Below are 27,535 nucleotides of genomic sequence, written 5' to 3'. Positions count from 1 at the left end.
AATTGAATTTATTAAACCAAGAACCACAATTGATAAACTACCACTTTAAAATATTTATATACTGTCCGGAGCAAGTTGGTTATATGTATTCGTTCATGCGTCAAATTGACGCGTGTTCGTAAAAATAAGTACATAAGAAACATCCGTAAACCTAGTGTTAATCTAATAACGTAAGGCCATAAGGAAAAGCAACAAATAACAGTATATAAAAAAACTGGTATTTTTTTAATTAAATTAATTGTGCCAGCATATCTCTTTCAATTAAGCCGACCGGTCTGTGTATAGGGGTTAGGGAACTGCCCTAGCATCAGAAAGGTTTTGGGTTCGATTCTCGGGCAAGGCATGGATGTTCTTTCCTTCTCTGTACTATCTGTCCTTACTGCGGGAGCAACGTTGGCCCACCTAATATGGTACCCCTGAAAGAGTGGCCAACAAATCTGCCCTTCAGGTGCCTGTATGACCTAGGTCATTATACAAGTGGGCACTGAAAAAAATTATTTTTCAATTGAGCCTTACCCATCGATTGATTATTTAGTTTTATTTCAACCTGTAAGAAAAAAATAGTATTCTAAATTTCTTAGTTTCAAGGTGTAAAAAAAAAAGAAAAATCCTCAACAATGTTCTCAGCAAATGGTAGCACTCGATAATTTATACTTTACTTAGTGAAAGACTTTTAGAAAAATGAATCTTGTGTTTTGATGTATGAAATGAAATCAGTGCTATTATTTGATCAGTGACAATGCTATTATTTTAATCGAAAATAAACCAGATAAATACTTTAAACTTACATATATATCCTTAAAGCCATATTTTTTAGTTTAAATACATTTTTTAAATTTTTTTATGAAATATTTTATATATGTTAAAGGAATTAACGTAAGCACACAAGCATAAATCTGTAACTGCGCGCTTAAGAAGACTCAGGAATTACGCAAACTGTAATAAAGTGATCAAGAATCGTGACTTATAAGACAATCTATATTTGCTTCAAAGTCGTAGAATTTTTCTTAGAAAAAGAGCTATAGATTTACATAGATTATCGTTGCAGTGTTGATCAATTCGTGTAAGTAAAACGTGTTCCTGGCATTTATTATTCTTTCCTTATTTGCTCCTCTTCTAGATTTCTGCCTTTTGCGTAGTCTTCTATGCAACAATTAAACCTTGGATGTAACATAAAATTACTTATGCTTCAAAGAATCCACATGCAGGTAAGTAAGCATTTACATTTAAAGGTAATTTGAATTTTTCGGGTCTGAACTTATATCCTCCAATATATTGAAAGGAAAATCAACTGTTCTGTTTTCTGCGAAAGTCTTCATAAAGTAGTTAATATTTAAGCCTGATTCCTGAAAAAATTTGGCTCATTTCGCCAACACTTTAAAAAGCTAACTAAAGATAACGAGAAGAAAGTCATGTTTAATATCAATTTTTTTATTTCAAAATAACTTAAATCAGATATACTAAACGGTAAATCATTAATTAAAACATAAATTTTGATACCACTGGATAAGTTTACCCACAAAACGCACTGGTTACCTACACTGTAAGAAACTATTACCTACATATCGCTCATTTGGTGAAACAATGACGTAACTGATAATTACTCTGTTTAGGTTGATTTTACAGTTACTTCATTGTTTCACCAAATGAGCGATATATATCGTATCATGAGCAAATAATGCGTGTAATTTAGCGTAGCAATATTATCGGTTATTTGGTGAAACAATGACATAACTGATAATTACTCTATTTAGGTTGATTTTGCAGTTACGTCATTGCTTCACCAAATGAGCAATATATATCGTAATATGAGCAAATAATGAGAATATATGAGCAATATTATCGCTCATTTTGTGAAACAATGACGTAACTGCAAAGTCAACCTAAATAGAGTAATTATCAGTTACATCATTGTTTCACCAAATGAGCAATAATATTGCTCATATTACTCTCATTATTTGCTCATATTACGATATATATTGCTCATGATGTAACTGATAATTACTCTATTTAGGTTGACTTTGCAGTTACGTCATTGTTTCACCAAATATTATTATACTATTATTATTACATTATCTACACTGTATTACCTACACTGCAAAAAAGTTTGGTGTTCAGTTGTCACCTTGATTTGATTTTATATGAGTTTTGACAGAGTATCTGTCAACGCAAACTCCTTCATCTGTGATGAGCCCTAAAACAATGAGATAAATAGCGTGATAAACACTAAAAAAAAAAAGCAAGGCATAGTTGGTGACTGGAGTATTGTTTTTTAAACTAAATGTTATTGCAATAAAGCCATTTAATTTGTTGTAAGGCGAATGAGAATATGTGCTGTAAGTAAACAAATCAACTATAAATAAATATAAATGTAAATAAAACTATAACAGTAATAATGCAAATTTGATTATAATTTGTCTATCGAAAGAACTCCCCTAGCCACAAAGTTCGAGGTTGTCTGCTGCAATGGAAACAAGAAACAGCACATTTCAAAGGGGGACCTTCTCTTTCCCCTGATTCAGTTTCTCCCTCTGACTCGAGCCAAAACCTGTCTTAAATATTGACCCTACTTGAAACAGTTAAACCTCGTAACTATAGTCAATGCCACTGTACCAAACGAATGACGAGGAGAGTTCTTTCCATAGACAAAATGTACATTCACTGCAAAAAAAATTTTTTTAACTTACCTTAACACCACTGGTGACGACTGTACACCAAAATAAAATAATACTCGGAGACTAGCTCATTCGAATCAACCACATCTTTCAAATAGTTCAATGTTACATTTAAATATATTTTTTTAATGTGATTAGCAATTGTTAAGCAATATAAGCCTCAAAGAAAAAATATCAAATAACAATGGGGAATAATTTCTGTACTCGTGTGAATTCAAGCAGTTTACAGTTTTGCACAGCACAACAGTTTTGAAATGTACTCATTTCAAAAATCCTTACATTTTTGAACGGGTCTAAAATATTTTTACGTTGCCGATTTCAAATCTGCAAACAGTTTCTCTCCACAGGCTGCAGGTCTTTTGCAATTTAATAATATATTCCTAACCAGGAATGTTTAAAAAATCACTCCTGTGAATACTATGTGTCCCCACTTCTCTGGTATGTAGGGAGTGGTAGGCAGTTGGCTTTAATACATTTCTGTTTAAGATGCGATACATACGTTTTTGCTTGTTTTTAGTCTTACCCAATTAGAGCAGATGGGACACCGGTGTTCCATCTGCGCCATAAAATCTATCAAATGCAAGCAGAAAAAATATATCTTTGTATTTTTGAATGATAAAAAGTAGTCTGATAGCTACTTAAAGAATCTCTTAGATTATCGTAATTGTATTGTTACTACAATACAAAATTCAAAAAAAAAAAATTCCATTCATATCTAAATATTTATCTATAGTTAATTTTGTAAATTTAAGAAATTACAATGATGAATTACTTTTTCTCTTCTATCTAAATAACTACCAGTGAGTGAAAATTTGAAAAATTATTTGAAAGTGAACCATGTTTGGAAGCTTTAACGCAGAAAAAGTTATAGGTGTCCCTCGCTGTATTTCACACCCATAAATTCATTGGAATGTTCAATTCATTGAAGAAACTATAACATTTCACACTATTTTCAACGGAAAATTTCATAACAGTAATTAATCTTGGGAACTCATCACTTAAACATGTCGCCGTTGAACTTTTTATTTTTGACCCAGTTTAATATGCGTGTTTAGGTCAATAAGTGATCATAGCTAGGAATGCGTGGTCAAGAAACTAAGCACAGAACAAAATGCACATTTACAGTTCTTTTTAGAAACTTTTAAATCGGTTAAGAAATTTTAACTAATCAATTTAGATTTATGCTTTTTTAGTATACTTTAAGTATACGTACTAAGTCTCGAACTTAGTTTAAGTCATATTGCTGAGTCTCTGCCTTCTTAGTCTAAACAGGACCCGACTTAGCCTAATTGGGGCCCGGGGCAAGAACTTCTTTGGGGGCTCTACTCTACTTCAGTAATGAAGTACTCAACTTTATGGAGGTATTTAAAGTTTTCACCTCATTATAGATATATAACAAGAAAATTGACTCAAACCTAATATAGCTATAAGACCCTTCCAAATGGTCAGACGAAATATCGTTCTCCATTTTATTGATTTTCTGACAATTTATTGATTGACATTTTATTGATTTTCTGATTCCACGTCAATCATGCCGAATGCAATTTTCTGATTGTTAACTTTGTCATCGAGCTGCGAAAAAATCATATCTTTGATGGCATTAGGGCGAAATTCTGCTAAATTTTCGCAATGACAATGACTCAATTAAGCCTATCAAAAGCCCGTATTTCTGTAAGCATATCACATTTTACGATCTGAAAAAATACAGGCTTTTGATTGGTTCTAGAAAGCTTTGGATTTACTAAATGTGGATTTTTTATGTTCATACGATAGATTAATACAAATGCTAACATAAAACTGACGTATTTAACACTGTACTGATATTTTGTTAAAATCTCTTCGAACTACAAACTAAGAACATATCAGAGCCGGTATTTTAATTTTTCATTTTTATAACCTACGTTGAACAGCTGACCTAATTTTGAGTTTAAGGCTATCAATGTTTGACTCCTTTAGCCTTGTAATTTTGAACCCAATCCAAATGACAAGGGAACTAACACCTTGATCGAGCATTGGGACAAACTAGCCTTTGTGAAGGGCTTTTTGATGCAACTAACACCCATTTGCATTAGATGGAGAGGAAAATATCCAAAGGTTTGCCCGGCTGCAAGGGAATTGCAACCCATGATCCAGCCACAGCTGGGATTTGAACATGGGTTCTCTCATTGGTAGGTGAGGGCTTTATCCCCAGAGCCACCACGTTTCAGTCAGTTTCTTTTTAAAATAATCTGAAAAATCATTTTTCTGAAGCTCAAAAGGTCTCTAACATGATTTTTAACGTCTTCAAAATCTAAGAAATAATCGCCTTCGCAGTGCTTTGGATTTTATTAGAACTTAGAATATGGAAAAAAAGAAGCAATAAAGCCGGGTATCCTACGGCTAGTACAAGTTTTTAAAAATGGTAGCAGAACTTAAACAAATGGTAATAATTGAATATATTTATGATAAAAATTACATATAATTTTTTTGAAGGGTGTAAGAAGAAGTAAATACGCATTATTACCACAAAGAGTTTCTTTTTTTTTATACCACTTCAACATATACATGTATGAAAATTCATATCTCTAAATGTTGAAGTGGTATAAAAAAAGAAACTCTTTGTGATAATAATGCGTATTTACTACCACTGTTATAAATTTATAAGACCCATAATAACTCTGTCAAATGAACAGAAGTGATGAACCTTTAAGGACTGAACCTTTAAAATGAATAAACCTTTAAGGACTGTTAAAAAAAAGTATTAAATGTACTAAATAACTTATGCGTAGCGATTTTATTTGGTCCATAAAGTTCACAAATGGACGTTTTGAAAAAATTGGGGTGAGTTTTTATTTATTATTTGTACATTTATGTTCCTTGGGGTGCTGAACACGAATACACATTTTGAGACAAAAAAATTTCCAGGATAATACGCTTTTTTTCCAGAAAAAAATTGAAAGTATAGCATTTTACCGATTACTTTTTTTTATTTATTTAAGGCAGAAAAATTTCTGATGTCATATTTGAAAACTAGATAATATGACCTATAAATTCTATACCTATAATGTGTCCGTAGGGTAAAAAAATCAAAGAACTTCAAGTATGGGAATAAGGACTATAGCCAGTGTCCGCAGAACTATCTTAACTATCAGAAGTATCAAAATAAGTTATTACCTCATAAGAGAACTGAAAAGATTACCACTATAGGAGAAATCCGAAAAACATTAACGGGAAATAACACGCTAAATATTACCTTGGGAATACCACAACAGGAGTACTTTAAAGTTTGTAGCAAGAAAGAACATCGTAAAAATCAAAAAGGAAAAAAACTAAAACAAAATTTTCCCGCAGTGGACTGATCGCAAAGACACGAAGTAGAGCAACACCAGTAGAACAACAAAAGCCAAGCAACACTGACTGCGGTCAGTACGCGGGTGGGTGACCACTTTGATCAGCCTAAGTAGGGTCCGAGGGTGACCGCCTCGTTAAACTGTTCTACCGTAAAGTGCTCCACTTCGCACGTAGGTCCTCGGGCTACCAAAGCAAAGGAGCCATCCTTTCTGCAGAGGATGTAGATTGTCATGGCATGTCTAAGGATCATCCCCAGGGATGTTTCTCATACCGTCGCCGATAGCCCATAGTGCGGCTCTAGGGCGACGTAAATGTTGTTGTAGTTCATTTACGTCGCAATAGAGCTACGGCTATAGGGCGACGTAAATAAAATACCAACTAACCGAAAACGAAATTAAAGTGGAGGTACTGACATACATGGCAGTATTACTGATTGCATGGTATTACCATGCAATCAGTGCGAGAGCAGTTTCAACGGTTTGTCGCATTATTACCGCAAAGAACCAGATACCCGACTTCCACAAGAAAAACAAAAGAAACCAACAGATTGAGATTGTATGACGTAATCTTGAAAATCGAAGTGGAAGTGCGTAAATTACCATATGGGAAACAGAATTTTTTGGATGAATTTAGAAGGTTGCAGATTCAAGTACGAAGTTCACATATGAGGTAATAATTTATTTTGTTTCATTTCATCTTAAAAATATTTTTCTTCAAATATTCTTCCAGTTGTGACGTTAGCAGTTTGGCGCTGTCACTAACTTAGAATTATATATTTTCTACTTTATCTTTTCAATTTTATATATATGTATCATAATAGACAAATACAAAAAGGACAAAAAGAAAAAAAACGAAGAAAATTAAGGAAAAGAATAAGTTTTATTTACTGCGCATGAAGTGCAACTACTCATAAAATAAATTCAGAATGTAGAGAAAGCAATGAAAAATTACAAAATAATTAGAAAAGGGAAAAAGAAAAATAATAATAAAAATCCAGAAAAAAAATCCGAAAAAAAGAAGAAAAAAAATTAATACAAATCCGGAATATAAAAGATATAATCTTTTCATCAGCTCACGCGATTATATCCGCAAAAAGGAGTGCTTTCTAATATTGTATCAATATAGCCATTGCAAAATATATCAATACAATTGCGCGAGGAACTTTCAAAAAATTTACAACAAATAAAATAGAACACATAGAGTAAAAATATCACATTAAAACAGAAAATAAAATATAACGAAAAAAAAACAGAATAAAACTAAAACGGAATATATAAAGCAAGTAGTGAATTCAAATTAACTTACATGACCGGGAAATTTTTCAAGAATGATTTAAAATATTTTCGTAACAAGATTGCCAAGATTACAAAATATGAAATCAGAAACGCAAATTGAGGTAAACGCGTAACAAAAAGGAGTTTTGTTTTATGATGCGTTCTTACTTCAGTACTGAAGTGCGTTTGATTTCTCAGTTACCAAGGATGGGCCCGAAAATGGATGTGCGCAAGGTAATATTATACTGGATAATTTAAGGAAGTTGACTATTAATAATTTCAGAAAATTAACTTTTATTTAAGAAAAAAATAAAGTAGAAAAGAGAAAGAAACACGAATTGCCTGTTTCGCACATAGTATTACATAGTATAGCACATAGTATTTCGCACATAGCACATAGGTAACAATTATTATTATTTTTCTTAACTTTGTTCGTTAGTATCTCTTTTCTTTCATCCTTTTTGTCTTTATTATGTTATATATATATATATATATATATATATATATATATATATATATATATATATATATATATATATATATATATATATATATATATATATATATAAATGGATGAAATTTTATTTAAAAAACCGGAAAAATAAAACCGTGAAAAAAAAGATATAATCTTTTCTTCAGCCCACACGATTATATCCGCAAAAAAGAGTGCTTTCTGATATCGTATCAATAAAGCCAAAGTAAAATATATTAATACAATAGTGTGAGGAGCACTCAAAAGAAAAAAAAAATTTTATAAAAATAACAACAAATAAAATAGATCACAAAAAGTAAAAATAGCATGTAAAAACAAAAAATAAAATAAAATAAAAAACATTTAAAAGGGACTATAAAGCGAGTAGCAAAATCAGATCAACTTACAAGGACAGAAAATTTTTCAAGAATGATTTAAAAATGTTTTCGCAGAAAGATTGCCAGATTACAAAATATGAAAACAAAAGCGCAAATTGAGTGTAACAAGAGGGTTTTAAAATGTCGTTCTTACTGCACTGCTGAAGTGATTTGTTATTCTGAGCTTTGATTTGTTAGTTACCAAAGATGGGCCCGAAATGGATGTGCGCAAGGTAATATTATACTGGATAATTTTAAAAATTGATCATAAATAGTTTTAAAAGATAGATGTTTATTTAAGAAAAAATATAAAATAGAAAAGAGAAACATATATTGCGTGTTTTGCAAATAATTTTAGCCGCGGATTTGCACAATATGGATTAGCACATAGAAAAATTATTTAAATTATCAAAGAAAAAAATTTTTAATAGATAATTTTAACACGGATTTGCCCGAAATGGATTTGCACATGGAAAAATTAACAAAGAAAAAAATTTTTAGCAGATAATTTTAGCCACGGATTTGCCCGAAATGGATTTGCACATGGAAAAACTGTATAGATTAACAAAGGAAATAATTTAGTAAAGGAATTTTTAGTAAATAATTCTAACCACGGATTTGCCCGAAATGGATTTGCACATGGAAAAATTATACAAATTAACAAAGAAATTATTTAGTAAATAATTTTGGCAATGGATTTACCTGAAATGGATTTGCACATGGGAAAATTATAAAAATTAACAACCAAAAAAAAATGTTTATTAAATATATCCACAAAAATATACGATTAATTCAGTGATTTTATATAAAATTTTATTATTTTAGTTGGGTATTCATTGTTTTTTATCAAATTTTGAAATAGTTTATCGATTTGTTTTTTGGATAAATCCAAATTCTGGATTTATTTTGCTACTCGCTTTATAGTCCCTTTTAAATGTTTTTAATTTTATTTTATTTTTTGTTTTTACATGCTATTTTTACTTTTTGTGATCTATTTTATTTGTTGTTATTTTTATAAAAAAAAATTTTTTGAGTGCTCCTCACACTATTGTATTAATAAATTTTGCTTTGGCTTTATTGATACAATATCAGAAAGCACTCTTTTTTACGGATATAATTGTGTGGGCCAAAGAAAAGATTATATCTTTTTTTCCCGGTTTTATTTTTCCGGTTTTTTAAATATTTTTTTTTTTTAATATATATTTATTATATAAACTGTTGTTTGTTATTTTTTACTCATTATTCTCCCCCCCCCCCTTTTTTTTCATATGTCTATAATTTTTCTTTGTTTTATTCTTCATTTTGAACTTATATATATATATATATACTCGTATATAAGCTGAAATATTGTGAAAATATGGAAAATAATAAAAAATAACAACAAGAGAGGAAAATTATTAAAATAATTTTTCTAAAGTATTTAAAAAAATATAATTTTTGATATCTAAAAAAAAAAAAGAAGAAAGAAAGAAATTAAAAAACCGGAAAGCAAAACAAAAAAAAGATATAATCTCATCATCAGCCCACACGATTATATCTTTTCTTTGTTTTGTTTTCTGGATTTCTAATTTCTTTCTTTCTTTTTCTTTTTCTTTTTTTTTTCTTTTTTTTTTAGATATCAAAAATTATATTTTTTTAAATACTTTTGAAAAATTATTTGTAATAATTTTCCTCTCTTGTCATTACTTTTTATTATTTTCCATATTTTCTCAATATTTTAGCTTATTTTATGAGTTCTATATACTTGCAGCTTATGCACAGTTAATAAAACTTATTAATTTTCTTCGTTTTTCTCTATGTTTTTATTGTGCTGTATATATATATATATATATATATATATATATATATATATATATATATATATATATATATATATATATATATATATATATATATATATATATATATATATATATATATATATATATATATATATATATATATATATATATATATATATATATATATATATATATATATATATATATATATATATATATATATATATATATATATATATATATATTACCGAAGAAGATTCCTTAAAATTTAAAATATTTGAACCCACTGAATTACAGAGTAAAAAGGGTTTATAAATAAAGCTTCCATATGCTATAAAGCGAACTCATATAAAATTAATCAATAAACAGACTCTAGCTACCTGCATTCGTAATTTTAATTTTAAAAAAAAAAACGGAATCTATATATAAAATAACCTATGCCATTTTTCAAGCCAACATCTTGAAGATCAATATTGGTGACGCAAGAAAAGGCAACTTCACGCACGCGCAATTGTTATTTACCTGCAAAGGAAGAAACAGACATGTCGTCGGTGTACCTGCTAATCATCGGGCTGCTCTTATTTGCAGCTACAAATGGAGATGATACTCAACAAAAAGGTATGAACCTTAATCTAAATCATGATTACTATCCATAACAGTTAAATTTAGAATTTCAATGAATTTGGCGGGAAACAAAACTACCTTTAGGCCAGTGATGTTTGGGTTTCCATGCCAGAAAACGAACGATTGCCCAAACATGTTCTATTCATACTTCGAGGTTAATTAATTATCAATCTGAATTATATTTTTTAAAAAACCTTGTCTTAAGGAGATTTCATTTTATATTAGTCAATTCCAAAAATAAATCTGTAAATGAAATACTAAACAATGATACTTTCTTCAAGTTATAAACAAAGAAAAAAATTTTCAGTTGACAGTTGAAACAAGCTTTTTCTTAGAATGACACATTTGGGCGCGGATTTTCTTGTCATAAGAATCAAAAAGAAAATATGTAATCAAAGATTTAATATTTTAATGGATAATCAAATCAGCTGCTCATACGGATGATATAGGACAGCGGTTCCCAAATGGTGTTTGGCAGAACCCTAGGGTTCCGAGAAAGGGTTCCAAGATTTAGTACTTTTAATAATAAGTGGTGAATTTTGAATCCTTTCTTTACATTTAGATCCAACCTATTATTAATAATTTACTTAATCTTTCGGTTGCCTTTATGAAATTATTTCTAATAAAATTCCAATAAAATAGAAATGGCGTTTTTTTTAAATAAAATAGAAATGGCGTTTTTTTTAAATAAAATATAATGTTTAAAATAACAATATATTGTACAAATTATGAAAAGTACAAGCATTTCTAAAATATTACACTAGAGTTTCCTAAGTCGCTTATCAAATCAGAATAGCTAAATTCTTTAATAAAGAAATATGTTTCCCTAATAACCATTTTCAACGTTTATAACAATTCTTTTAAGTTTTCCTTTCGAAATAAACCATAATCTGGCTTATTTTATTCATTTTCAGCTAATTTATTTACACCAAAAACACATTTATAACTAGAATAGGTGTGGCACAAGAGCTGCAAATTTAACTGCCTGGCATGAAATCTAATTTAAGATTATTTTCAATATGAAAATGGGTCGACTTTAAAAATTTTATCTTATCATTCATCCAGACAAACTTTCAAACATATATATATACAAAAAGAAGATATATCTATGCTTATCATTATATTTATTAAATATGTATGAATAATATTTATATTTATTATATGTTATATTTATTATATATCTGTGTATAATATTTCGTTATATTTATATTATATATCTATACATGATATTACGTTATATTTATTATACGTTTATGTATAATATTATATTTATTATCTATTTCGCCAATTAGGTTTATTTAAAAAAAAAAATTTTATTTTAAAAAAATATGGTTTGAAAAATATTTATTGCCAACCAGTTTTACTTAACTAATTTATCTGAATGTGGTTTATCTTTCTATTTCCACAGACATTTCCCTCAGAAATCGCCGGAGTTTGACAAACATGTATACCATGTGGACGGAACTGACGGGTACAGAGGGTACAAAATTTGTAAATTATGGAAATTACTGTGGTTTAGGTGGAAGTGGAACTCCAGTGGATCCACTGGATGGGTATGTATTGCGCGGTACTTATCGCGGTTTTTAAAAAAAAATATTTAAGGCAATTACGTCTTTAAAAATCATCACATGACAAAAAAAAATTTTATTTGTTTGCTTTGTAAAGCTTTTTAACATTATTTATTTTTTAAAAAACTATAACAATGATTAGGGTGATTGCATACTTTTACGTTAGCTTCCGTACGTAAGATGTACGTAAGCAACTGCATTTATTTTAAATGCTGCGTATCTTTACGTTATTTTGGCGTGGTTATGTTGGCTACAAGCTTGCTGTTTACAGTTCTTAAATGTTGTTGCCTGTTTAAGCTTACCTATGAACACTTGTTTAAGCTTACCTATGAACATGGACATGGAATAAGAATTCGAAGAAATGCATTGATGAAATTTAGAAATGAATCGTGTGATCTTACACAACTGGTTCATTTAATAAATATATAATTTTATTCGTTTTTGCTTAATATTATATTTGTCTAATTGTACTAGTTTCATAAAAAAGTAAATATATTTTTGCTATTTTAAAATTATGAACTATATTTATTTTAACTATACAACTTAGTTAAGAGAAGTTAAATAATCATTAGAAGCTCAACATTATTTTAAATGTTAAAATAATAAGGTGCATTCTCAATTGCTGAATTCATCAAAATCTACAATCTATCAAGCTTTTCTGCTTATGGAACTGCAGTTTTTAGTAGAGCAAAGCATCTTAAATCGTAAGCCACAGCCTTAAAGAGATACACTATCTAGCCATTAATGACCGGACACTGTGAAGTTCGGCGGTGGAGGAATTATGGTGTAGTCCTGTTTCTCATAGTTTGGCATTGGACCCTTGGTGTGGAACCCTGAACGCAGAAGGGTGTAGAGACATCCTGGACAATTCGGCTCTTCCCACCCTGTGGCTACAGTTCGGTAATGGCCCGTTTGTGTTTCAACACGATAACGCTGCCATTCATAAAGCACATGCCATCACGGACTGGTTTGATGAAATGGGGGTGCAAGAGCTTGACTGGCCATCCCAAAGTCCCGACGTCAATCCAATTGAGCATCTCTGGGATGAGTTGGAGCGCCGGTTGAGGGCCAGACCACAACGCCCCAAAACCATCACTCAACTCTTCGCCATGTTACAGGAGGAATGGCGTGCAATACCTGCCGCCGTGTACCAACACCTAGTGGATAGCCTTCCTAGAAGGGTTAAAGCTGTGATTCGGGCGCGTGGCAGCCCTACGCCCTACTGACTTGATACTAGCACCTCAAGTATCCGAAATGAGGGGTGTCCGGTCATTAATGGCCAGATAGTGTAGTCTACGTCCATTGTAAATATGCAATTTTGCCATCAAATGATATTCCACAAATAATATTCCACTACGTTAACGTTTTTAATTTACGAATTTTATTCAAAATCTCTTATGAACATTTCACCTGAACTGACACATGCGCACCAACTTGAAATCTTACGAGAGCGTACGGAAACTAACGTAAATTTATCATATCTAAATGAATCTTATAGCACATGCCAGATAATGTACAAGTCATATTTTTAATACAAAAAGTGTTTGGACACAAAAATCTGAAACTGGTATTAGGTATTCTGTAGTATATGGGTATTTCTGTGTAAGAATTGGTGATCCTGCCGTATTGTGATCATTCAAGATATTAAAAAAATTGTTTTATCTGATTTGTTATTCAAAAACTTATTCGGTAATTCAGTTCAGCAGCTTTGAATCATAGTTTTCTTCGTTGATTATACTCAATGGATTTATTTCTAATCTCCTCATTTTAGAAACCAAAACTAACTTTTTTATTTATATTAGGTGCTGTCAAAGCCATGATTTGTGTTACGAGGAGGTCGAGTTGTCTGCTTGCCAACAGGAAGGAGAAAAAGCTTTGTATGGCAAAAACTATAACTACAAGATAGAGAATGAAAGAGCAACATGTGGTAAGTATGCATCATAAATATGTACAGTTAAACTAGATAACTTTTCTGAAGATCATTTCTCCCAAATTCAGTATTTCTATCTAATTAAAGAATCCCTCCTGGCGCAAAGTATTGGGTTTTGGAAGGGAAAAAAAAAAGCATTTTAAAGATATAAGCCATTCTTACTAATTACTACTTAAGTATTATATCTATATAAGATATAATACTTCCTACACTCGCCGAAATTAAATAAAAAGTAATTAGAACTGAATAACTTTTTTTCACTATTACGCATAAAAAATTTAAACAGTTACAGTAAGGCTAATACATAAGAATAGCTTCAATGTTCTCATTAAAAAAATTTAAAAATTTAGTTTATTTTAAAATTTCTGTTCTATCACAGGAAAAAATGTTTCGCCTCGAATGTTGGAGGGTATGCCTATTATCGTGGTCTTAATTCTGATTAAGTTTCATAAAAATTCTATTTGCTTTAAAGATTTTTGCTTTAGTTCTTTACCTATAGATGAGAATATTTCACACAAATCACAAATGTTCGCCAGTATAAGTTATGGCCATGTGTAAAAGTTTTTTTTTCTCATTGTATTTTTGACATGACAACAGATCTACTTTTATAAGTACAAGTTAAAATGTAATTGAACAATTTCTATGTCAGTCACTAAACGTTGTTTCGTCTTCTTCCTTATTGATTGATGGCAGGGCTTTTATACCTGCCTTGGAGATACCAACTTGTTCCAGATTTAGGATAAATATTTTCTAGCGTTTAAATATAAATGTATTATTCTTGGTTTAGAAAATTCAATTCATTGGGTTTTTTTCCCATTACTACTTTTAAATAATTTAAAGACTTATTTTAAAAGTTCACCACCTCATCGCAACACCACTAAGTTCAAGTTAAAAATACATTTTAAAAAGAGGGCCGCAAGCGGCCTCAATGTACCCAGGTGCTTAAAGCAATTCAGTTCAGTACACTTAGTTGAAAAAGAAAATAATCCTCGAAGTTAGGCATTTTCTTTTAGCATTATATTCGTCTTTTAAAGAATTGACAAATCAAAGGAAAATCTGCAATGTTTTTTAAAAAATATTTTATGAAATCCGCAACTGTTAGCATCCCTGCTGACTCAAGTTTGAAAGATATAAAAAGTACAATGCTTACAAACTATTAAAAAAAATCTTACATACATTTTACGTTACGAACTGTCTTTCCCATAGAACAAAAAAAATGGTGAATCAATATATTACAATACATCAGTCTTACAATATTTTTAATATAGCTGGATTCCTCAAAAGGAAACAAAGGAGATGCAAAAAACGTCGTTGCAAAAAGCGTCGAACGCTGAGACATACAGGTGATAATTCTACATCGAAAGGTATGTCAAGGAGAATCCATAACTGCTGATCCATAAACAGTTAAAAAAAAATAATGATCCACGTTAGACTGTAACGTCTGCAAACTGATTCAAAAATAAGTCGATAAATTTGCTTCAAACCGATAACCATTATAAATACATTTCAAATTTTTTTCAAACCTCATTATTTTTGACCGTTTAAATCGACTTTCAAATCCACCTTTAATAGGCCATAAATTTAGTGAAAAGTCAAACAGGCCTATACATTTGCCTTTACTAATTTTTTGGATGCAATGAATCAAGTTTTGAATCCACCTTTAATAAGCCATAAATTTAGTGAAAAGTCAAACAAGCCTATAAATTTGCCTTTACTAATTATTTTGGATCCAATGAATCGACTCTTGAATCCACCTTTAATAAATCATAAGTTTAGTGAAAAACCAAACAGGCCTATAAATTTGCCTTTACTAATTATTTCGGATCCAATGAATCGACTTTTGAATCCATCTTTAATAAACCATAAATTTAGAGAAAAGTCAAACAGGCCTATAAATTTGCCTTCACTTATTATTTTTGATCCAATGAATCGACTTTCACATCCACCTTTAATAAGCCATAAGTTTAGTGAAAAACCAAACAGGCCTATAAATTTGCCTTTACTAATTATTTTGGATCCAATTAATCGACTTTTGAATCCGCCTTTAATAAGCCATAAGTTTAGTGAAAAGTCAAACAGGACTATAAATTTGCCTTTACTAATTATTTTGGATCCAATGAATCGACTTTTGAATCCACCTTTAATGAGCCATAAGTTTAGTGAAAAATCAAACAGGCCTATAAATTGGCCTTTACTAATTCAAATAAGCCTTCAAATTGGCTTTTATTAAATCTTATCAAAAGCCAATATCATTCGATAAATCGACAACCAAATTTGCTAATTACTTTTATTAACGCGTTGAATGCCATGGGGGTCACCGGTGACCGGCACTGAGTTTGTTCGTAGCACCACGGGGGTCACCGGTGACCGTCGAATTCAAGATTATTAAAAACACATAATTCGAGTAAGTTTTTAATGCTTTTAATTCTTTTTATATTAATATCGTTACTAAAATGGTTTGAAGAAATTAATGCAATACATACTGAGAAAATCATTTTGGCCAGACGGGCAAGCCATGTAAAATTAGCGTGGCATTCAACGTGTTAATACAGTGAGAGTGTATTCTTTCTAGTGTATCTGTTACTGTGAATGACGAAAATTGGTGGTTGTTGACTTTTACCGATGAATGTTGACAATCCCATAGCCACTTTGGTAAATGTCCGAAATATATACTAGGTCTAGTGCCACTGCCCGGTATGTCCTACATCAATGTTTTTTTAAGGTCAAGTGCCCCTACCCAGCATGCATTTAACCGGTACTCCGAAGATTGTTTCTCCTAATATATACTCAGCAGGTATTAAAATATCGAATAAATATTATAATATCAACGAATAAATTAATATCAAATCGGATATAACAAATATTTCGGACATTCAGCAACGCGATTCTCTTGATTTCATTAGGAATAAGTACACATTTCTTGATGATGTCATCCTATTATATATTAAAAAATAAATTTTAAACAATAAAATGGTTTTAATTTGAGAAAAAGCGTTTTGGGTTCATTCCAATTTGCAGTACACTACAGTTTAACGTGCGTCAATATTTCTAACAGTGTATTTTAATATTTTTCATTTCAGGAACACAAAAAAAAAAAATGCCACTGAATATACACGCTACTGATTATACCCACAAAAAAAATTTGTGTAAAACAAAAAAAAAAGTTTAAGAAGACATACATCATGAATAAGCAAGTACTAAATATAATCGCAACGCACAAATGAGAACAAAAATGCAAACTATCGTTTTAGAAAATACTGTAAGCTCCTTTTTTAGTACCACTAGACAAATCAACTGCAAAAAATTTCTGTAATTTCTTTGGATTTGGCATGATGATAATATTTTTGGAATTGTTTGTCCAAAAATTAAATGTTTCTAATGAAACAATGTTCCAAAGTAACCTACAAAATAAGTATAAAAGTGAAACAAACTATCCCACTTAAAAATAAATTTTATGAGGTCTGAAGAAACCAGATCTATTTTCCCACTTTACGAAATATTTCACCAGGTAGGAATAAAATAAACACCTTTAAAACGGAATTTCTGAAATCATTCTTTTCTTATTCGGAAACTGTTTTTTCTATAAAAAAAAAATTTTAAAAACTTATCCTTTGACAGGATATAGGTTAAATTTATCCTATCCAATACCAGTAAATAGATACCAATACTACTAAATATGTCACCAGGTAGGAATAGCGTAAACACCTTTAAATCTGAATTTTTAACGTCAATCGGAAACTGTTTATTCTCAAAATAGATAAAAATCTTATCCTTTGATAGGATATAGGTTAAATTTATCCTATCCAATACCAGTAAATAGATACCAATACTACTAAATATGTCACCAGGCAGGAATAGCGTAAACACCTTTAAATCTGAATTTCTGACGTCACTCTTATTCGGAAACTGTTTTTTCTCAAAATAGATAAAAATCTTATCCTTTGATAGGATATAGGTTAAATTTATCCTATCCAATACCAGTAAATAGATACCAATATTACTAAATATGTCACCAGTTAGGAATAATGTAAAACACCTTTAAATCTGAATTTTTAACGTCATTCTTGTTCGGAAACTGTTTTTCTCAAAATAGATAAAAATCTTATCCTCTGATAGGATATAGGTTAAATTTATCCTATCCAATACCAACACTAGAAAATATGTCACCAGGTAGGAATGACGTAAACATCTTTAAATCTGAATTTCTGACGCCACTCTTATTCGAAAGCTTTTTTTTTTAAACGAAAAAAACACTTATCCTCTGATAGGATAAAAATTGGATAGGATATTGGCTATATTTATCCTCTGATAGAACAACAATTTAAAGAACATTCCTGGCTTCCCGGAAAAAAAACTTTCGTTGAAAAAGAATCAATCAAAAACAGGCTGTGTAGGTTATTTTGGAACTTTTACCAATAACTGCTACTCTTAATTAACTAGCTCCTTGAAAACCACTGGTGTAACTCATTTCTACAAACAGCATGACACAATAGTTTGTCAGTAGTTTGCATTTTTAGTTTTCGCTAGAAACACGTTGCTCATTTTTTTATACGAATTCCAATATCACAAGATGATCCATGGCTTATGAATTCCTGTTGAAGCTGAAAAATTTGCAGCTGAGCCAAATTTGACCAAAAAGTCAAAAAATTATTTTAACATGTAAACGTAACTAGACTTGTTTTTTCAATTTCAGATAAAAATGACGACACTTGTGCAACGTCTTTGTGCCTTTGTGACGTCGTTTTGAATAATTGCGTTAAGTCTAATCTTCACCTTTATAACCCTGAGTACTATCATCAAGTCAGCATCTCCGAGGCCATGATGCAAGGAAATTACTTGAAGAACATTTTGTGATCCGGAAATAATTGCACTTGGAACCAAAAAAATAAAAATCTCTAATTTTTTTAAAAATATTAATTGTTAATTTATTCATATAAAATTGCATTTATAAATATAACGATAAATATTTATCCGGATAAAAGTTACTTCTGATATTTTTTCAATAAATTTTTAATACAAAAGCAAAAACGCACACAAAAATTTTTTAAATCTATAATATTTCTTTCATCACTTACACGTAAAGAAAAATTACTTAAAAGTATTTTAATATATGAGCATTTTGTCTGTTTCAATCTTACTTTTATAAACTCGTTTTTAAATTTATTATTGTGCCAGTTATACTTGTGTTAATAATTGAATTTTGTTCTTATTTTTTATTTTATTCTTTTATAATTTTATTTATCCGTAACCTCGATAAATTAAACATTCCTCAATCGATAAATATCTATCTTAGCTCGGGAAACGATAAGGGCGACTGATTTGCAATATTCAATTCTTGAACAGAAACGTCCACCCAGTTTAAAGCATTTAAATCTGACAAATTTTCAACTTTTTTTAAATAAATTTATCAGTTTTAATCTGAATACCTTAAATTTAATGTTCTTTCTTCATCTTCTTCTCATTTTCCTAGTAATAATTAAAATTGTAATTTAAAGCATGTAGAATATTATGACTGTTTGATGTATCCCCACCGATTTTTTGTCACGCTATTTGTCAAAACAACATCTTTCTCTGTTCTATATTTGATTCGACTTTTGTCTGTATAACAACGAATGTTGAATAAAAATTCTAATGTCCGTAATATTATCTTTTGTGGAAAAAATAAATATTTTATGAACTGTCACAGTTTTAATTGATTATGCATGCTTTAAAACGAATATTTAGTTAATTAAACTGACGGTTTTCAAACATTTATAACCAGGAAACAGTCGATATGAAAAGAATCTTGCAGAAAATTCATGTGACAGAGCCTATATTTTTTTTACCTATTGTTTCAAGCTTTAATTACACATTTCCCCGACAGATGGCACGGCAAACTCTTCTTTAACTTCGTTTCCGTTGTGTTTTGCTTCCGTGATTCCAATTATGTCATGTGATGTAGGCTGATAATAAAACATATCCATAATATCTTAATACAATTTAAATTGAATAAAAGTTAACCAAATATTGTGATGAGTTTTACGAAGTTTAATTTCTTTAATTAAAAGGTTTGCTACTCATATGGTATCATCTGCCAAAAATAGTTTGATCCAAAAACAGGAACTATTGGAAGAAGAATTTGTGACCTATTGTATGGTAACTCGAATTCATTACTATAATTGTTTTCCTTTTTCCATAATCATAAACATTTTCCTGTTATAAATTTTTAAAAACCGTCAGTTTAAATTAGAACACCCTGATTCTGCTTCATATGATAAGACAAGTCGCTAATTCTCATTACAATATGCCATGCATTTATCATAGCTTATTTCATAAGGCATGGCAATATAATAAGATTCGCATTCATTTTATATTAAAAAAAGAGTCTGAATTTATGTAATTGCAAAGTGAGAGTAAAGTTTCAAATAAGATATTTTATTATTCACAAATATACAGATATGATAGCAATGTGAGCAAACATTCGCACTAATGTTCAAGCAAATATATATTAACTGTGTAGATAACTGAGCTAAAAGTATCAGCAAAATTTGAAATTCAAATTCTTTTGATGGGTAGTGAAAAGAGAACTACTGATTATTAGACACCCGGCAATCAAACTGATTTTGTTGTTTTCAATTCCGTCATACTTATTTGAATTTCTGCAGAGCTTTTGTTTCTCCTCCCTTAAATATTATTTTGAGATCTATAATGTGTCTTCTAACTAGATACATGGTGTATTATATCCTGTATCTAGGTACATGGTACGTATAATAAAATAAAATATGAAGGGCGGGTATTAGTAATCACCATGTATAACTTTTCCAATAATCTTTACATTCAATTTTATTTTACATAAATTTATACATTTGATCAGAATGTCATTAAAAACCTGAAGCACGCTTAAAAGATTGAACTTAGTTCAGCCTTGGTTGAAACTGTCTCCATTCCTGCAATAATACTTTCGCTGCACTTAACGATCGAGCCACGTAAATTTACGTTTTTTCATTAACATTTTCACTGACGGGCCACGTGGATTTACGTTTTTGGCTGAAATCTGTTAGTTTTTCATTTTATTCAAATTGTCTAATTTTTTCCTGGTACCATAAGTTATAGTACATTCAGGGTTATCTAGAAATTTTAGGTCAATATAGAAATTTTTTCAATCAGAATTTAGAAAAATATAGATGTTTTAAATTATTTGTATCTAGCAACAAAAGAAAATCTGTCCCGCAGTGGACTGATCGTTAAGACACGGTTCCCAGCAGATCACCGAAGCCAAGCATCACTGGCCGCGGTCAGCGTACGGGTGGGTGACCACTTGCATTAGTCTGCACGACCGAGGGTGTGCGGTATTGGTCCTCATTAAACAGTTCTACCTTAAAGTGCTCGACTTCGAGTGCAGGTCCTCGGGCTACCAAAGCAAATGTGCCATCTCCTCTGCAGAGGATCAAAATTGTGATGGCATGCCTTCGGATCATCCTCAAGGATGTTTCCCAGACCGTCGCCAATAGCCCATTGTGCAGTTCTAGTGCGACGTAAATGAACTACAACAAAATTTACCATAAGAATTTTTTTTGCTTAATTTTGCAATGCTTTTATAATGTGGTAGAAGCTAATTTCAAATATTTTTAGTAACCTAAAACGCCCGGAAACCGACAAAGGAAGACGAAGAAATTCCAACCGACCATTAGGTGTTAAGTCATTAGCACCCGGCCTCAAAAAAATGGTCAATATATGAAACACACCCTTGTGGAAAAGTTGGTATTATAAATATTTTTTACGACCTATTTCTTTAGCTTCACTAAAACAATGCGTCATTGCTGTTAAACATAAATATTTACATTATTAATAAATTGTGGTCGACACATAACTATCTTGGTTAAACAAAATTAATTTAAAACATGAAACACTTGGAAATGGAACAGTCTTTTTAAAAGGATGCAGTCTTTTTAAAAGGACAAATGGATTAATATAATATAATCCAGTTATTACAAACTTATGTCTCGGGCGTGCCCATGAAAAGCTCGCAAAATAATTTTGCTGGTGTAAGAAGGATAAAAATTTAAAACCTAACTTTCGCAAAAGAATATATGTATATATAGGGGAGAGTCGGTTAGCCCCGCCCACTTAAGGAGTATTGCTTATATTTCTGTATAATATTGAGTAATAATCAATATTTTTGTATGTTTCTATTGTTTTACCATCTAATTAAATAATGCAAAAAGAATAAACAAAAAAAGAATAGTTTAACTTAAAAAAATAGAAATTTAAAAAAAACATGTTTTTCAGCTCTTTTCAAAATGTGTCGGGTAGCCCCGCTCAGTAACAAAAATTACAGGTGTAAATGAAAGTGACCAATGTATTGACAATAGATAAACCTCATTTATCATTTTTATCACAAAATTATTTTATTTATTACATATTTATTTACTTTTAGTGAATTCTATCTTTTAATAACAACAATATTTGTTGTTAAAAATACATATAACATTCAAACTTGAAGCAATAAAATAATAATCTTTGCAACCGTACATTTATCGACGAAATAAAATTGGGCGGTGATACCCGACATTCATGAGAGCGGGTTCTGCCCGAAATCCAACTTTTTTGTAAATTTGTAATTACTCGAACAATTTTTCACATATAAACTTCTTTCTTCGTGCAAACTGAACTTAAGACTACATACTTTAATGCTGTATGCATAGAAAAAATTATTTTTTTAGTATTAAAATGAAGTTTAATCAAAGCATTCAAACAATTTTCTTAATTTCATGACTACTGTATTCAACATATTTTCAAAACTATAGTTTACCATGTTAACAGCTGCATCAATTCCTGAAACTTTGAAAATAATCTTTTTTTAACATAACAATTAATGTCCGAAGGCCCATTGACTTGAAAAAATATTCTATACATATGAAATTGACTGTGACTGTGGGGCGGGGCCACCCGACTCTCCCCTATATATATATATATATATATATATATATATATATATATATATATATATATATATATATATATATATATATATATATATATATATATATATATATATATATATATATATATATATATATATATATATATATATATATATATATATATATATATATATATATATATATATATATATATATATATATATATATATATATATATATATATATATATTTGAACACTAGTAATTTAAAGATACATATTAGGTCATATCAACAAAAACTCAAGTTCAAATTTTAAAAAAGAAAAATCTGTTTGATTCAAAAAATTCTGCGTTAGTTCACCACTCCTATAAGAATTAATTTGCTATAGTCTCAAAAAGTCGAAGTCTCTGGTTAGTTCTCAAGGCATTGTGTCTTTCTGAAATAACAACAACATACTTCTGCCACCGCTTCTTACTTAATTTAAATAAATGCCTTAAATGTCTCACTCGTCAAGTGATGTCATTAAATTAATAAATATTAAATCTTTGTATGATATGTGTACAATATTTTCTCATATGTGTATATTTTGTGAATAATAACATAATTTAGAAACGCAAAAACTTTCCTCTCACTCTACTAAAGCTATTTAAAATGTGAATTTTTCGAAAAAAAATACTTAATTTGTTTTTAGTTTCAGATAAATATAATGACGCATGCGCAGCAGCCATTTGCCTGTGTGACATCATATTGGATAACTGCTTAGTGTCTAATATTCATCTCTACAACAAGGAGCACTACCGACCAATCAGTGTCTTCCAAGCGATAATGAGCGGGGTTTTTCTAAATAGGTTATGATTATAAGATTCATAATTGAATAAAAAAAATAGCATATTTTATTTTGTAACAGCTTCCATGATCTCAAACTTATACAGGATAATGAAAAAAAAAACTTGCTGAAAACAACTCTTTAAAGATTTTTTTAGAGTTTAATATTATCAGATCATTTTTGTTAGTTAACTAACACCAAGAATGTAAGCAGTTTTATATGCTGTGTGTTATGTTATATGTTTTACTTAAAATATGGTTTTCCTACTCTACAGAATGTCTTAGGATTATATGGATAAACTTTAAGGGGAGGTAGGAGACGTCAGATTTGCATAGCAACCCGTGGTCGGAAACATGATCACCGCTAAGTGGTGGTGTTCATAAGAGTATTTTTAATTTTTTTTATAACCATTGTTGAACAGCCAACCCAATTTTGGGTTTACGACTGCTAATGTTCAACTCCGTAGCCTTCTACTTTTGATTCCAATCCAGAAGACAAGGGAACTCCAGTATCAAGTAAAAATACAATAATTTATTTAAAAAGATTAAAATTAGCAAAATTTTTTAGAATTTTTTTTTTTAGTTTACTCTTGAAAGTGAAGGCAAACAAATTTTATTTTATAATTAAATAAAATGAATAGAGTTTCTATCTCTTTTTACATTTTTAGTCGCCCGTGGCATCTCTGTCATTATAAATCAGTTTTTGAGACATGCTTCCAAAAATTAAAAATATGATAGAAGCTTAATTCATATTTATTTATTCTCTCTGTTTAATTACACCACGGATGAAATTTTTGTTGCATTTAAAGACTTGATCTACCTGTATTTGATCTTATCTAATTCGGGTGGTGAGGATTTCAAATCTGAAAAAAAAAAAAAAAAAATTCGGAAAGCTACACATTTTTTTAAAATTATATTTTCATTGTATTTTATTTTTATCTGAATGTACATACAAGCAGTGGCGTGCACAGAATTTTTTCAAGGGGGGTGTTCATAATTTTCTGGAACTACTAAAACAAATTCGAGTATGTAATAAAGCACTATTATTACCCTAATTTAGACAGCTAGACAATTTTGACTTTTTATTTAGACAACATTGTTTAGTTAAATTTTGATTTGATTTTTTAAATTTAAGAACATAATGTAATATCTTCTGAAAAAAGTCATATGGGTGGGAAGTAACACTTTGAGGACCACTTTCACATTCATCAGATTTTGTTATGCTAGAAACGTTTTCTTCAACGGAAGTAACACATTTCCATACAACAGAAAAACTTACATTGGTACTAGATGCTGTCACCTCACTAATGTCAGGTCGTGATTTTTTCTCAAAGTAATTAAAAATTGTTAAATTCTTGCGTTTTTCTGGACATCTAATTGACATCCTAAAGATCCAAGAACAGCAAATATATATATATATATATATATATATATATATATATATATATATATATATATATATATATATATATATATATATATATATATATATATATATATTGGCGCAGAAATATCTGCTATGTTACGATTTCAAAGTTTCGAGCTGGAATGAATAACTTCAACGAGCACAGTATCACCAATGGTATTGTTACTGATTTCTTCACTAGTCGAAACGTAAAGAACTCGCGAATGCCAGCCAATCTCGAAAACTATCACGACTGGCAGGACAGAAAGAAACCAGTCCGTAACATTATCACGTGAATTTGGTTTCAAAAGTACAACCCTATTATAGTAAATGTTTTTTCAGTATTCTGAGAAATACCGTAAGAAAAAAAAGTAGGCATAAGGCTAATAAAAATATATAGTCTTAAAAAATAATAGTCCGCATAATTTCTATTAAAATTTTCATTTTTGCCATTTTGTCTGAGCTCAAGGGGGTGTTTAAACCCCTAAACCCCTCCCTTGCTTACGCCACTGCAGCTTATAAGGAACGTATAACATAAGATTGTCAAAATAATTTTGATGCAAAAGTTTAAGTCTCAATATTGCTACCACTTTTAATATTTATGGAAAATCTCTGGCAACAAAACAGAAAAGGAGGCGAGTCTTGTTAAGTTAAACAGAAATCTTTTTTTTCTTCTTTTTTTTTAAAAGATTTTTTTATTGATATTTCATTCATTAACGATTAGCGAAATCTGTTGAAAACGGATCACTTAAAAAAAAAAGGTAAATAGTGATAGAAACATGATTAATCATTAATATCTATCACTGTTAAACAAAGCAAATATATATCTGTCATGATATATTTGTGATAAAAATTTTTAGAAGGGATATAAAATAATGCTACAACTGTTTTATATTTAAAGTGATAGCTAAGGAACTATACCGTTAGTGCAACTGAGATGGTCGTTGAGATTAGTGTTAATCTAGTACTAGAAGTCCTCCAACACGACAACGGGCACTGCAGATTATCAAATAAACTGCAGATTATTTTTAATCTCTGATTTTTTTTTACGGAGGAAAAGTTGTCAGTAGAAAAAACTTAGAGGAAAATAATCAAGGAAAAAATGATAAGATTTTTTCGATCTTCATTTATCAAGAATAAAGAATGGATTTCCTCGCTTCAAATCCTAAACCGAAAAAAAAATGAAAAAAAAAAAAAGAAAGAAAGAAACACGCACATCTTGCACGCGTATGCCCATGATTATAACATCATTTGAAATAGGTAGGATAGCTGAAAAACTTTATTAGATCCGTAAATCCAGTTTCTGCCTTTTTAACTTCAACCTACTTAATCCAATCGAATCACATCATTTGACGAATGAGACTCGCGTGCGTTTGTTTCGTATAAATAAAAAGTTTGGTATAATAAAGAATTTATTCGCATAAACAAATATTTTGTAAAAGCGCTGTTTCCATGGCAGAGCATGTTTTAATCTGTAACAATGGATAGCAATAAGGAAAGTTCCTATTTTCGCTATTTTGCCCGAAACTCATTAGGCGGGAAAGAAGTGATTGTTTACAAACCACACCTTGAAAATATGCAAACATTAAGAGAAAAAACAAGATCCAAATAGGTACTCCTGTTTTCGAATTATTAGCGAACATACGTCTAAATAAACTTCGTTAGAATAGAAGTCCAAATAGAAATCGAAAGGTGAGATTAAAAAGAAAATAGAAATCAGTACAAACGAATTTTCAACCGGAAGTTGAAAAAAACTCTGTAAATACTGACCCCTACCTTCGAGAACACCAACCACAGTCAAGAATAAAGCCAATAGTTATATTTGAGCCGTGATGGCTCAGGGTATAGAGCGCTCGATTTCCAGTGAGGGGAACCGGGTTCGTAACCCAGCGATGACTGGTTGAGACGAATTCCGCATCCGGCTTGCACTGACCACAGTACTAACGTAAAATAGCCTCAGTGGTTGACGGATTATGGGTTAGAGTCCCCTTTCCGTCAGGTTAACCGAGGGATCGAGGTATTACTCTCCGTGTAACGCAAATGCGGGTTATTTCCATCAAAAAGGCTTCCACGAAAGCAAATTTATACCGATACTTGATCCAAGAGTTTCCTTGTCTTCTGAATTGGGTTCAAAATTGCAAGGCTACGGAGTTGAACATTCGTTGTCATAAACCCAAAACACTGTTCGACTGTTCAACGACTATTATAAAATAGCTTTATTTCCTTTCTTTTTTTCATTGCGATGTGTATTAGCAGCAGTTTCCTTCTCCTCATGGAACAAAACTAAAAATGATTACATACAATATAAATTAAATATGAACAACATAAGGTTTTTAAAAATAATTTTATAGCACGTAAGATTTACAAATTT

At 30.2% G+C, this 27,535-nt stretch overlaps 2 protein-coding genes across 6 annotated transcripts in view; one reads left to right on the top strand and one right to left on the bottom strand.

Annotated features, from left to right (window-relative positions):
* The window catches only part of LOC107452057 (uncharacterized), a 58,443-nt gene extending 32,222 nt beyond the window's left edge, over positions 1–26,221 (bottom strand). Inside the window, exon 1 of one of the 2 annotated variants that reach the window (XM_016068344.4) lies at positions 26,086–26,221. Coding sequence is in view for 1 of the 2 variants with exons in the window: in XM_071182031.2 (XP_071038132.2) it covers positions 5,908–5,959 (52 nt within the window). In the remaining variant the exon portion in view is untranslated. Of the gene's footprint in view, positions 1–5,907; positions 5,975–26,085 lie in introns of those variants that run through there. The other variant, XM_071182031.2, reaches the window with a different exon arrangement.
* Positions 1,067–23,830, top strand: LOC107452059 (uncharacterized). Of its 4 annotated transcripts, none has more exons than XM_087160764.1 (6): positions 1,067–1,208; positions 10,362–10,527; positions 11,942–12,086; positions 13,904–14,028; positions 15,300–15,395; positions 23,632–23,830. In XM_087160764.1, the coding sequence occupies exons 2-6, from the start codon at positions 10,452–10,454 to the stop codon at positions 23,787–23,789; spliced, it is 600 nt and encodes a 199-aa protein (XP_087016890.1). In that variant the 5' UTR covers positions 1,067–1,208; positions 10,362–10,451; the 3' UTR covers positions 23,790–23,830. The 4 variants fall into 4 exon arrangements, with proteins under 4 accessions (XP_087016890.1, XP_087016888.1, XP_087016889.1 ...); XM_087160762.1 differs by having other exon boundaries at positions 23,626–23,830; XM_087160763.1 differs by lacking the exon at positions 23,632–23,830 and adding an exon at positions 18,725–19,714.
* Positions 26,222–27,535: the final 1,314 nt, after the last annotated feature.

Source organism: Parasteatoda tepidariorum, chromosome 4 (genome assembly GCF_982258835.1).
Source record: "Parasteatoda tepidariorum strain Cologne lab strain chromosome 4, Ptep-v5.0, whole genome shotgun sequence".
Classification (NCBI taxonomy): domain Eukaryota; kingdom Metazoa; phylum Arthropoda; class Arachnida; order Araneae; family Theridiidae; genus Parasteatoda; species Parasteatoda tepidariorum.
Note: the sequence above shows the minus strand (reverse complement) of the source record. Positions and strands in the feature narration are given on the sequence as shown.

Bases quoted from the DNA above. Each gene is read 5' to 3' on its own strand.
- LOC107452059 (XM_087160762.1), top strand. From the start codon at position 10,452: ATGTCGTCGGTGTACCTGCTAATCATCGGGCTGCTCTTATTTGCAGCT. The intron at 10,528-11,941 runs GTATGAACCTTA...CTATTTCCACAG, and splicing joins AGATGATACTCAACAAAAAG to ACATTTCCCTCAGAAATCGC. The intron at 12,087-13,903 runs GTATGTATTGCG...TATTTATATTAG, and splicing joins CCAGTGGATCCACTGGATGG to GTGCTGTCAAAGCCATGATT.